Source organism: Thermobia domestica, chromosome 14 (genome assembly GCF_964235325.1).
Source record: "Thermobia domestica chromosome 14, izTheDome1.hap1.1, whole genome shotgun sequence".
Lineage (NCBI taxonomy): Eukaryota > Metazoa > Arthropoda > Insecta > Zygentoma > Lepismatidae > Thermobia > Thermobia domestica.
This window is the reverse complement of record NC_137467.1, coordinates 67,278,434-67,291,547: the sequence shown is the minus strand read 5'-3', so window position 1 is coordinate 67,291,547 and position 13,114 is coordinate 67,278,434. Positions and strand designations below refer to the sequence as shown.

Genomic DNA, 13,114 nt, shown 5'->3' with positions numbered 1-13,114 from the left:
TTTTGTTCAACCAAAGGACCCCGCACAATTCTTATCGAATTTGGAATTCGTTTGAATTAATCGAAATCGTAATATGTTGTAGATATTGTGATCTTGAGATAAAGTCTCAATAGCACCAGCATCAATCACTGACCGTTTGCCCACTTCAGTGCATTTTTCTTTAAAATATATCCGAGTATAAAGTTGTTCTCTATTTCGGTGAAAATGAATGAAATTTTGATGTGTTGTAGATCTTGTCAGTGTTAGAAAATGTCTTAATGAACATAATCATCATTCATTTACCGTTTGGCCACTACAGGTTGACATTTTTTAAAACAGCCGGGTATAACGATATTTTACATTCCTCTGAAAATGAATGAAACTGATACGTTTTAGATGTAATGCTGAAAAATATGTTAATTTGTGGCTACTGAGCAACTTTAGGTCAGTTGATACAGTATTTGTTCACATTCGGGAGGCTCGGCTTAAGCCGGTCATTTTCTGTAGGACTTCGGGGTCTTTCCTTTGTCCGCTTGATGAATATCGGGATGTTACCTATGCTTAAATGATGTTAGCTGCTACTCACCACCTTCCTTTAGCAGGTTGTAGTATACGATGATAAAAGCTAAGTATTTTTACTGTTTTATACATAATCACCATAAATCCAGATTGTCATCAGGTTCTGGTGTGTTTTTTTAAATGACCGCGTAGTGGCCAAACAGACAGTTATTGGTGGTTATGTCCATTGAGTTTTTCTTTTCTCAGGATCACAATATCTACACCATATCACGGTTTCAAGCGATTCCACCGAAATCCAATTTCCATAAGGATTTTGCGGAGTCCTATAATGCACACAGTAGTCTATTAACAAATCTTAATATGTCTTTTATAAGTAAAAAGTTAATTGTCAGAAATCAGATATTTAATTTTGAATTCAATTAAAAAAAATCAGATATTCTCAAACTCTGACTTCTGTCATAAAGTGTTTAAGATAAGCAACTGTATCTTATATCAATTACCTTGGAATAGAAATATCAATGTACAGTTTTAGATAAAAGTTAATAGGTTGAAATCAAACATAAATATGAATATTGATTTCAAAAATTCATTATATTTTTCCTTTCTACATATAAATATATATATGAAACTGTGGTAATTTCCTAAATTTTAAGATAACATGAGAGACATATGCGATTGATTCGTAGGTTGAAACTTTAGAACGGAAAACAGTAGCAAGTAAATTATATTCCCAGAATGCATTCCTCCCGAGTTTCTACTTATGCAATCAAAACTTATGAGATTTATTAGGTTATGGTGTCCAATTCAGAATTCTTTTCGATATAATTTAGACTTTTCATCATTTTGAACAATTTAATAGTACAAACTAGATTAGGTGAAATTGATCAATTGATGCATGACAGCAAATGTACAATGATTTCTATTACATACTAATGAACTCTAAATAATATATTTACTTACCCTCGTCTCTTTCATTATATTACAACTCCTTGTCTCCCCAGTATGAATGTGTAAGTTAGTATTACCCAAACTACCACAATGAGCAATTGAAATACTCGTTATTTGTTGTTTGCATTTTTCGTTCATAAGGCCAAGTCTGATAAAATACATACTATCTGTACTGACGTTTGTACCCTGTGATAAGTAAATTGCAATATATCCATTTTTATGGTTAAGCATTTTCGTTTTAAGGTACAAAGAAACGTTAAACTTTCCGAAAAGTGTCATGTAGTTTTCTAATACGATCCCTGTTCCAGGTACTCCTAGAAAAGGAAAACATAAAATGAGTTACACTTTACACACAAGCACACGCACACGCACACGCACACGCACACGTTAATTTCTGCTTAAACTTTAGGCGGATAAACGGAACATTAGTTAGATGCCTAATACATGCATCCAGTAGAGTCTTTGGTTCGATACTTGAATTAGTTCCGGAAATAACTAGTTGATGCACCACTCCGGCAGTGTCCTATTTAGAGGTTTATAAGTTATAACATGATTCAAGAACGTATACAAAAATAGCAAATAATTCGACTGTGATGGAAAGAAATAGCATTGTTACCATACGGAAACACCTCTACACCTTTACATACATGTACAGTGAACGGAATCACCGCGGTGACGAGTGGTTAACAGTAATTTGTGAGACTAGTATGTGTGGTTAACTGTACGAGACTTGTAAGCAGAAAGGATGTGACAGTGGATTCTATATTGTAACCACAACATTTGAAGGAGTTCCTCATGAATACTAGGACCTAGAATGTGTCATTATTATTAGTAAACTTTTATTGTAATGAAATTATCAAATAGGAAATACGCTGTAGAAACATGTTCTAGTACAGAGAAGTTCAATATGGTCCCCATTTTGATTTTGAACTATATTTAAACGAACATTGTTGTTATTGATTACCCAAGGGTGCATGCTATTTGTGATTTCACTGCACACTTCAACAGTAAGTTTTCTGAACTCCACCGAAAATTGGAGATGTTTTGGTAAAATAGTATTAATATAGTATTGGGGTTCCTCCACATAAAATACAGGATTGTACATAACACATGGATGGATTTGAATAATGTATATTTTTTCTTCTGTGTGGAAATTCAAGTAATTATTCCTTCTCCATATATCAAGTACATAGTTGGGAAATGTGAAAACACTAGATGTGGATAAAGTATCCACACGCAACCTCACAGTCAGTGATCATTTCCAGTACATTATCCAACACTTTGCCGACAATTTCCGGCTGTAATTCACGGCCCTCAGTGTGATTATTGATATTGCATGCTCTATGCTGGCTATATGTTTGATGTATATATGTTCATTGAGATATTCCTTGAGGGAAAAAGTGTGGCTTTTATGTCAGTTGAAGATGATGGTCAGTTGAAATTTGAGTACGGTACTTGGAAATAACACTCTCCCCAAAGATTGTGATAGCAATGCCCAGAATTTATGCTGCGTGAGCAGTTGCGTCATATTGCTGAAACCAGTGAGCAGGATTATTAGCTACAGACGATCTTTAAAAAGTCCCTGATTCTTGTGCAATATTGCTCCCCTGCAACTGTAACTGTAAAATTTTTTCCTAAGAAATAAATACCGATGATCCGTTCTGAGATCCTGCCTGATTCTGAAGAAAGTCCTGTTGTTCCGTTACCAACTCCCGGAAGCGAAAATCATACTTGAGACGGCTGGTGTGTCTCCGAGGGTTAACTTCTGCATCAGCTGCAATATTTACGGGAACAATTTCAAGTTTGTATTTACAATTCTTTGGAATGACCTTCGCGTCATCACCAGCTGAGTGCCACGAAGTGGTTTATATTGTCAGATTACTAATGGTTGGGTTGTCATTAATGATATTCCTCTCTCGTTGAACGTTTCCGAGAGTCCGAGCCGAACGTAATCTAGGTTAACTTTGATAGTTTGAAGACCGAATAATATTGCCGAAACCGTTCTACCAGACGGATAATTGTAGTGTGGTGAGGGCAGTTGCTCACATTGAAATAGCGATTGCAAGCCATCTGATTGTGGATAATGTATCTTTGTTCTACAAAATACAGTTCTACTACATTCGTGGGCTCTATCAATTTTTAGGTGCTAAGCTTAAACAAAAAATTAATTCCGCTACTTTTGCTGATATCTTTTTATACATACCATCAAAAATACAACATTTCTTTAAGGAAGGATGGGCATTGCTACTAAGATTTCATAGATGTTTGATACTTTTCCCATCTAAACCTATGTGATTGCATATCATCAGTAAAACTTTTCAAGCAGAAATAAGCAGTATAGCTGACAGTTCCGTAACACTATCAGTACCAGTAAATAAATTATATTATCATTAATGGAGGGATCACTTTGACTCTTGCGTTAACACAGCCCACATTTCGAAACTAAAATGAAATATTGTGTTTATTTGGCCGTAGGAATATTTGTAATATTTTTTAAAAAAGTGTTTATTGACCTATACACATAACCAAAGCAATTGATAACAATTTTGAGAATATGTTTAAGATATGAATAAAGTCAATATCAAAAGTTTTTCGTTACACCTCTAACAGTAATGTTTTCATAAGTTGTTGAATAACTTCTTAAGAAAGAGATGTTTATTGTCCTCTATTGATTTTTCCTCGTATGGAATACTATTTATACTATTTATAAACTGAAAAAGTGAACAAACGGCTAGGGTACTTAAGTTTGGATAAAATAAATCCTTTATTAGTTGTAGGTAAACGGACATAATTTCAAAACTAATATTTGCAGAGTAAACTCTATTACTACACTAAATAAAGTTCCATCCGATTAACGCTTTATAGTTTATGTTTATATCAAATAGTTTTGATTGTTTCTGAGAGTAACAGTTCACTTATTTAGCAGTTCTTAAGAATTCTTTTTAAACAAATATGCAGTGGGCTTTTTCCTAGACGAATAGCATAGGACGTAGAGATTGTTTTCCCAGAACGAAGAGATTCCAATAGTGATTCTCCAATGTTATAAGTCTATATAGTTTTGAAATTCAGAAATCAAGCTTGATATGCAACTACTACGATGGAATCTCAGAGTTTCCATCCGTCATATGATATGTTATACAGGGTGTTTCAAAATAAATACCGACAACGTTTGCGAGGTGATTCCCGACATCAAAATAAGGCAAAAGGCATAGACCAACCTAGGTGCAAAAATCCGACATTTCGGAGTTATAGGCTGCCGAAAACATACAGAAATCAAATCATTTTCCTGTATGCTAAACTGTGAAGACATTTGCAATACTTCACCAGGAAAGCTTCAATGGACATTTTATGAAAAAAATAATTTTAAAAGACCATACCTCCAATATCATGGGACTCCCTGTAGTCGGGTCAAGGCTTCACTTAGGAACTGGTAACTGCCCTATCCAAATATCCGTGTTCCAGAATCCTGTGGTACTTCCGCAACAATTTTTATACACGTAGTCGGTGGGTACTTCTAATTATATGCCCGTAGCCAAACTCCCTCCATAAAAATTGTTGTGGGAGTACCGCAGGATTCTGAAACGTATTTTTGGGAAGGGAAAACCGGGGTATTGGCGAACACTGAGGTAATGCCGAACACCTAAGTTTACGTCCAAGAAAGCTTGTTAGCAAACACACGATTTTGCTACATACGAGCGGAGGGAGCGGAAAAAGTGTAGCATAAATTTGGTGACCGTCAGTTGAATGAATTGCCACGAAGAAAAGTTTTCTTCTTTTTGTCAATTCACTTATAACGTTGATTCAACAATGTGGGAAGGTAAGTTGGCTCATATTTATATTGTTACAGATAAAGCTATATATTCCCCTATATTTGAACACTAGTTCTTTGTAATCTTACTAGCCTCTATACAGTCAACAATTAGTTTCAACTATAATAATAAAATAGCGTCTCATGGGGAAATGCCAGACAGAATGTTTGTCTTTATCCTGGAGGTTCGGTTTACCCCATCGTGCGAAAAAAATTCTCAACAATTTTTAAATGGTTTTCTTTATTGAAAAGAAAGTAATAAGTTAATGAAATTGGTTTAGGAAATATACCATGTCTTGGTAATAAGTGTTATTAGCTTTATTAATTAGAATAGTTTGCTATATTTATTATTTACTAAATTTATTGACTATGTCTATAATTATAATTCTTACTAAAGATTTAAATATTGAATTACGGTGTAATTTTCATGTATTTTAATGCATTTCATTTCTTTCGTAAAGGAAAGTTTAAAGTAAACACTATGTTTGGTATTACCCCGACCACTCGGGCAATATCGAACATAGGCACATTTTTAAAACATCTCACTGATTTGTTTAAAAAATGTTACTTTTGACTTTCCTCTGCACTTTAGTAAACTTCAAGCTTTCTATACATAAGAAATCTTAACTTTATCTCCACAAACAAAACAGTTATTTATAATCAAAGCTTAAGTGTTCTTGAACACTCTGGTTTCCCCTAGTGCACTTATTAATTCCTAAGTGAAGTTTTGACCCGACAACCTTAGGTCCCATAGTTCTGGGGCTATGGACCTTTAAATTTCATTTTTGCTTGTTTTCGAAAGCCTACAACTCGTTAAGAAAGCATTTGTGCACCCAGGTTTGTCTATATTTTTCGTCTTATCTTAGTCTCAGGAATCACCTCCCGAACGTTGTCGGTGTTGTTTTGAAACACGCTCTAGATTTATGGAGCAAACCACGTACTTCGACTTTTACAATGTAAGTTACATGGGGTCTGAAATATTTCACCATAGTATATATATCGGGTGTGGAAAATTAGTGTTACAACTCTTGTCAGGTGACTCCTGCCGCTGAGACAAGAAAAAAAGTTCTCTTGAACTTTCGCCTATCGGACATAGCTTCGGATCTACAAGGTGCCGGAAGCGTGGGAAAATGACTTTCGGACGCCAATAGTTCGGAAACTATCCAACATAAAGAGGGCGGGTAAAAAATTCACTGAAGAAGTCATACCTGTTGTATTGAATTTTACATGCTTCATAATCCTACAATGCACGCGCAAGGGATTCTCCAAAGGAACGTAGGGAGTCCCGGATAATCTGCCAAATGAAATTGGTCTAAATGTTTATGAATTGATAGGGTTTCTATCAGCTAACAATAATTATTTTGTATTAAGTCGATATCTGGAACAAGTACAAAATGGCGGACACCTTCATGCCCGTTGTGTGTGGTTACATAATCGCCAAGTACGGATGCTGGCCAACGGTGACGTTCTGAGTATTAAGTGTTGCGAATTTGTACTCAAATGCTCTTGAAAGACTTCGGGAGTGTTGGTAGAGCACAACAGATGAAGCGGGGTGATTCACATGTTTGAAAACACTTAAAGAAAAATGCCCAAAAATGCACTTATACTCAGTAAGCGTGACTTGAAAGCGTCAAAAATGTAAGGAATAGCACCAAGAACATGAAAGCCATTGCCAATTCACCAATAATATTCCCTCAATCCGATGCAATATGATGTGCACGGTTGCATACCAATAAGAATGCAACAACTGATGCCAAGTTGAATTTTGTAAAAGGGGACGCACTAAGAAACTGGGTAAACTAAATGAATGTTCCATGATCGATATTGAAATGTGGCCAATGTGTGTGTTGATATCAACATGTACCTAATGAATAAATGTCAATATGTCCCACTACTGTTGGGACACCGTCCGAAGTGCGAAAAATAGGAAAATAACTACTCGGGTCTTGAATCTGAGGCCGTGGGCTCCCAGTAAGATTGGAAATTGCGACCACGAGAGCAAAAGCGAGCGCTCTAGCCCTCACTTTCTCTGTATTTATTTCTTTGAGGAGTACTCACTTTATTTGGCAAGCGCTCTTGTACAGCTTCCCGACAAGCTCGTGTGTTTCATTTTGTTATCCTACTGCACACTTGTAAACAATCAGAGCTTTAAGACGTTTATTCCTATTTCTTATGTCGTTTAATTTTCCATATGTAAGTGTTCCAGCAGTAGTGTTACATGTACCAAATTAGTTCATTTTCGTCTTTGTCTTGGCATGTACACTGTGTAAGATACGAATTTCTGAAGGCATTTTCCTATATTTCGAGAACATCATATGTCCCAAAAGACGTGGGACATGATACAAGTTTGTTATTTTCGCGCTCTATCAGAATTGGAACCATGGATTAACAGATTTCTTTTCATGTGTGTCGACGGTGGGACAATTGTCCCAAACAAAGACGGACATTCGTGTTCTAGTTACGTTCTACCAAAAACGTGCATCAGATATAATAGCAGAATGTACAAGGTTATTTTCCTAGTTTTTGCACGTGGGACAGTGTCCCAGCAGTAGTGGGTCATGTTGACATTTGCCCATTAACTACATGTTGATATCAACACACACATTGGCCACATTTAAAAATCGATCATGGGACATTCATTTAATTTACCTAGTTTCTTAGTGAGTCCCCTTCCACAATTTCAACTTGGCCTCAGTTGTTGCATTCTTATTGGTATGCAACCGTGCACATCATATTGCATCAGTTTGAGGGAATATTATTGGTGAATTGGCAATGGCTTTCATGGTCTTGATGCTATTCCTTACATTTTCGAAGCTTTCAACTCACGTTTACTGAGTATTCGTGCATTTCTGAGCATTTTTCTTTAAGTGTTTCCACACATGTGAATCACCCTGCTTCATCTGCTGTGCTCTACCTGGCGATTATGCAACCATACACAACGGTCATGACTAAATACAAAATAATTATCGTTAGCTGATAGAAACCCTGTCAATTCATAAACATTTAGACCAATTTAATTTGGAAGATTATCCGGGACTCCCTACGTTCCTTTGGAGAATCACTTGCGCGTGCATTGTAGGATTATGAAACATGTAAAATTCAATACAGCAGGTATGACTTCTTCAGTGAGTTTTTTACCCGCCCTCTTTACGTTGGGTAGTTTCCGAACTATTGGCGTCCGAAAGTCATTTTCCCACGCTTTCGGCACCTTGTAGATCCGAAACTATGTCCGATAGGCGAAAGTTCAAGAGAACTTTTTTCTTGTCTCAGCGGCAGGAGTCACCTCCCAAGAGTTGTAACACTTATTTTCCAACACCCGATATATGTTAACAATATCAACATGTATGTATAGTAGTTATGTTATTTTCCTCAATCATTGTTGGGAAACAAGTCCCTTTCTAGTTTCATAAGTTTGTTGAGTCACAGTGTCTTTTTGACAAAGGCTGACTATGGCAATGTCTGTTGCAGAAAGGTTAGTATACAGAAATGTTTGACCAAGGATACATATAGTTTCTTTCATTGAATGATATAAGTGCTAAACACATTCTTTTTAAACATTCAAAGTGACATGACATATGCAACTGGTTCTCAAAAGCCGTTGCCTTTTGCAGCTAGTCGAATGGGAATACAATTATTTTTCAATCATATACAGGGTATATGCCAAGACAAGGACTAAATATCAAATTAAGAATATTGCTGAGGGTTTTAAATAATTTCTAATTATTTCAGTGTAATAATAATAATAATAATAATAATAATAATAATAATAATAATAATAGTAATAGTAATAATAATAATAATAATAATAATAATAATAATAATAATAATAATAATAATAATAATAATAATAATAATAAACAAAAAGTTAGATCGATTCGATTGCTGACTGTTCAGAGTGATTTGCTATATGGTGGAAAAACTCTGAATTATTTTGGCTCTACTAAATTTCTGTACGATGCGTTAGCTTCCTAACTAAGTCATCGATCACAAGAGTCTGAAGAATACCGAGGTACTTTTGTGTCATATAGTATATCGTTGAATGGAGTCCGTTACCAATGCTTGAATATGAGATACAATCCTGCATTTTCACGTATTTCTTCCAATATATTTAGGGGGTTCATGAATACTTATGTAATTGAAAAGTTATTTAAATTCTGAAAACTATATTGGGAATGTTTGAGAAAAGTAATTCATTGCCCTATATGGTTATGAAATTATTGCGTGTGTGAGAAATAAGTTCATTGTAATTTAGAAGAGATTATTATGAAGTGTTGTTATTAAATTTAAGAGCTCAATTCCAAAAGAGGCTAAGTCTAAAAGTAAGTTTTTTTCAGGAGACGAATATTTCGTGTGTGTTACCACCATTTTATTTCTGTAAAAGAAAAGTAATCTACATAAAACAAACTTGTAATTGCCTACTTTTCGTAAAATAACTGTGCAATAGTCGTCTATAGCAAGAGTTTTACAAGTGTTTTTAGCCATGAGTCAGAAAATAAACTTCAGAGAGTACCGCAGACTAAGGACATTTTGGTAAACAACGTTTTTTTCTTTTGCCTACAACTAATTCGACTTATCGAGTTTTGGCATGAAAACCTGTTCAATTCGCAGATGTTGAGATATAACTTAATGAAACCAATATTTCAAAATGGACAAAAATTGACTTAGGCTCTTTTGAAATCCACCCCTGCAACTATTGCTTCGTTTTTTTCCTGTTATAGTTCATAGCTTGATGGATTGTAATAATTCTTTTAAAATGAGTATCTGGTAGAATGTCTGTCGTAAACTTTACCTTATTAGTATAAATCTGTTAAATTGATCTTGAAGTTTCGGTTATGACAACCAATGATGAAGATAGTTACATTTAAATTGTTAAGGAGATTGTACTATTGATATTTGACGATACCTATAAAAGTGTTTGCGTGAGTTCACTGTTTTTGTTTTCATATCACGTCAACAGATATTTTTGTGATGAAACTAGGATATAGAGTAGGTACAATATAATTTATTTTACTTTGGTATAGGATTTTATAAAATCAGATCCTGTTGTTAAGAACTAATGGACTCAACATGAAGCTCTTACCTTGGTGAATCTGGAAGCAGTGTACTTACCACCACTGCATATCAAATTGACTCGTATGAAACATTTTGTAGAAGCTCTTATAAAAAATATTCTGCATTCATGTATTTAAACTTTCAAGTTCTCAATGTTAGCGATAAAAAGAAACTGAAAGCAGGATTATTTATTAGGCCGGAAATCATCATTCTTGAATGACTACCATTTTGCAGAACTGTAGAATCCCCTTGACAACAAAGCGTGGAAAGCTTTTATAGTCATCTGTCTTGGTTTTCTTCCGAAACATAAATCAGGCAACTATCATGAAACGAATGATCTTGTGAATTGGTACCAAGCTATTGCATGTCATGTTATTAAAAATGCAAGTCTTAGATTTTCATATAGATTTTTTTCCCTTGAAAATCTTTACAGAGTAAGCGTTGAAAGTGGCTAGCGATTCTATCAGCAAATTTCTAGAAGGAAAGGTACGTCATGGGGAAATGTTGTCCCAGGATGCTAAACATTGAAGAGAGCATCGCAGAGACTAAATAGAGCCGAAAATCATCATTTATAACTTCATAAGCAAGTAACAATGAAGTTTACTCTTTTTATTTTTTCTTCATTGTACAGCATCTTCCTCATACGATATGTGTGCCCCATAAACTGTCTAAATTTGTATAATTATTTCGTCCGCTGTTAAAGCGCGTCAAGGGGAGGAGGATTGTCCAATTTAAATATACAATTTCACAATATTTATTAAATTTCAATGACCCCTTCACTTTCGTATAGAGTCAGTGACAACAAAGATAATAACCAATGAGATGTAAAGTTTATTCTATCATAATAATCTGACATCTAAGTCATTCTACATTAATAAAGAGCTAATGTCATATTTGATGTTATATTTTTCGCGTTCGGTGCACAAATAAATCAAGTGTTGGTTTTTATTACTGATACATTTTATATTAAGATTTCTGTCTAAAATTTCATTCAGAGCTTGGAACATTCAGGTGCAGGTATTGCTAATAAGTTTAAAGCTATAAGAAAATAGGGTATTTGTTCATGAACTGTAGCTAACAGTATAAATTGTATGTCTCTTTCGTTACAACGTTAGTGTTTTGACATAATTCCAATGTGCTTTGAATGTTCCTTTTATTCGATGGTGTTGTAAACTAGTAACGACAGTATCACAACATTAATATGTTCGATGCCTCTAAGGAATAATCATAAGCAAAGATAGATAAACTAAGCCAGAGCAACACCACATAATATATACAAGTTTGATCATTTGTGTTGTTACATTCTTGTAACTTTTCAAGTAATAGATACAAAAATTAAATTTTGTACCATGAGACTCTGGTTTATATACTACACAACACCACCAAGCGGACAGTGTTGCCAACCAAATATAAAAGTTATATTTTCTCTAATGTCATTGCTTCACGTTATTACATACTTCAAATTTGAGTATCAATTGGAAAGGTACAATGCGACACTCATTATTCTTTCTGAAGTCAAAGAACGTTATTGCAATAACAACGTCCAAATTTTGGTGACCTCTACAAAAGTAAAAATACAAGTGAAACTGACAGGCTGATACATATTCCAAACGAGTTAGTGACTAAACTATGATCATGATATGAAGAATTTTGAACGAACAGGAGGAAAGTTTCAAGGGACTAAACATTAGATATTTTCAAAAAAGTCTTTATTTAAAAAATAGCATAGGTAAATAGATCATTTAATCGCATAGATATATTTCAATGGTTGTAATAATCGTAATATTGTTTACGGAAATTAAACACCTGAAACCGGTTATGAAATGTGGTAAACGCTTATGAAGTTTGCAACACTGCTTTAAATATGCAATTCCAGGAACTCACCTATCAAAAGTTTTACTGAAATGCTGTATAAACAAATGAAATTAATAATTGCTTTAAAATGCTGTCACAAATACATTGTAATCGTTGTAAGAGATTATACCATTTTCCTCAGCATCTCCGGAAGGGTTTAATATCTTTGTGTTTTGTGTCTCACGGTTATGCCGGTTAGGCTAAAGGAGACGGTGATGATGAGTAATGAATGAAATGGTGGAATGAATAAAGTGGGAGGAAACCGGAGAACCCCGAGAAAACCCACGCACACGGTGTTTGTAAACCACAAAGTTCACTTGGCGGGGGCTGGGATCGAACCCGGGACCCCAAGCACCAGAGGTGAATGCTCTACGACTAAGCCACCGCGGCCCCAAGGGTTTAATATATAGAAGATTAATGTATATAGCTTTACGATGCTTACGTTTATAAAAATCATCTATGTAACGACGTAACAACTAAGTAACTGCTTTTTGAAATAAAGCTCTTTGATACAAATCAATATTCAATTCTCTATAACTTTATTTCTGTTTGATCTAAATACGTCACATAATGACTGTAGTATCCCACGCTTCTGTACCTTAGACATACATTACTTTATCCGTCTCACTTGTGTTATTTTTCTTGCATAAGAAAAAAATTGCTGAAAGCAGCATTAAAAGTAGATCTGAAAAGGTAGGTGACATCACTAAGTCCCATGTGCCTATTTTTGCCAATTCTAATATTTTGTAGGAAGTGGAGGGATGCCATGGGTAATATCTGAAAGGGGGGTAAGGGCGTCCGCCCACTTTGCTCTCACGCTTACCCCTACCTAAAAGGAAGTAATCATTGTTGGTAATAATTATGGTAATTTGTAAATACTCGAAATTTTTACTCGATTGAATTGCTTGATCCTACTTAAAGATTTGTTCAAATTCGTGCCCCGAAAGTTCATGA

The 13,114-nt window shown here is 34.8% G+C and overlaps 1 protein-coding gene across 1 annotated transcript in view; it reads right to left on the bottom strand.

Annotated features, from left to right (window-relative positions):
* Positions 1–13,114, bottom strand: part of LOC145669855 (uncharacterized) — a 344,449-nt gene that overhangs the window by 219,596 nt on the left and 111,739 nt on the right. Inside the window, exon 3 of the mRNA XM_081738200.1 lies at positions 1,459–1,760. Coding sequence (XP_081594326.1) covers positions 1,459–1,760 — 302 coding nt within the window. The remainder of the gene's footprint in view (positions 1–1,458; positions 1,761–13,114) is intronic.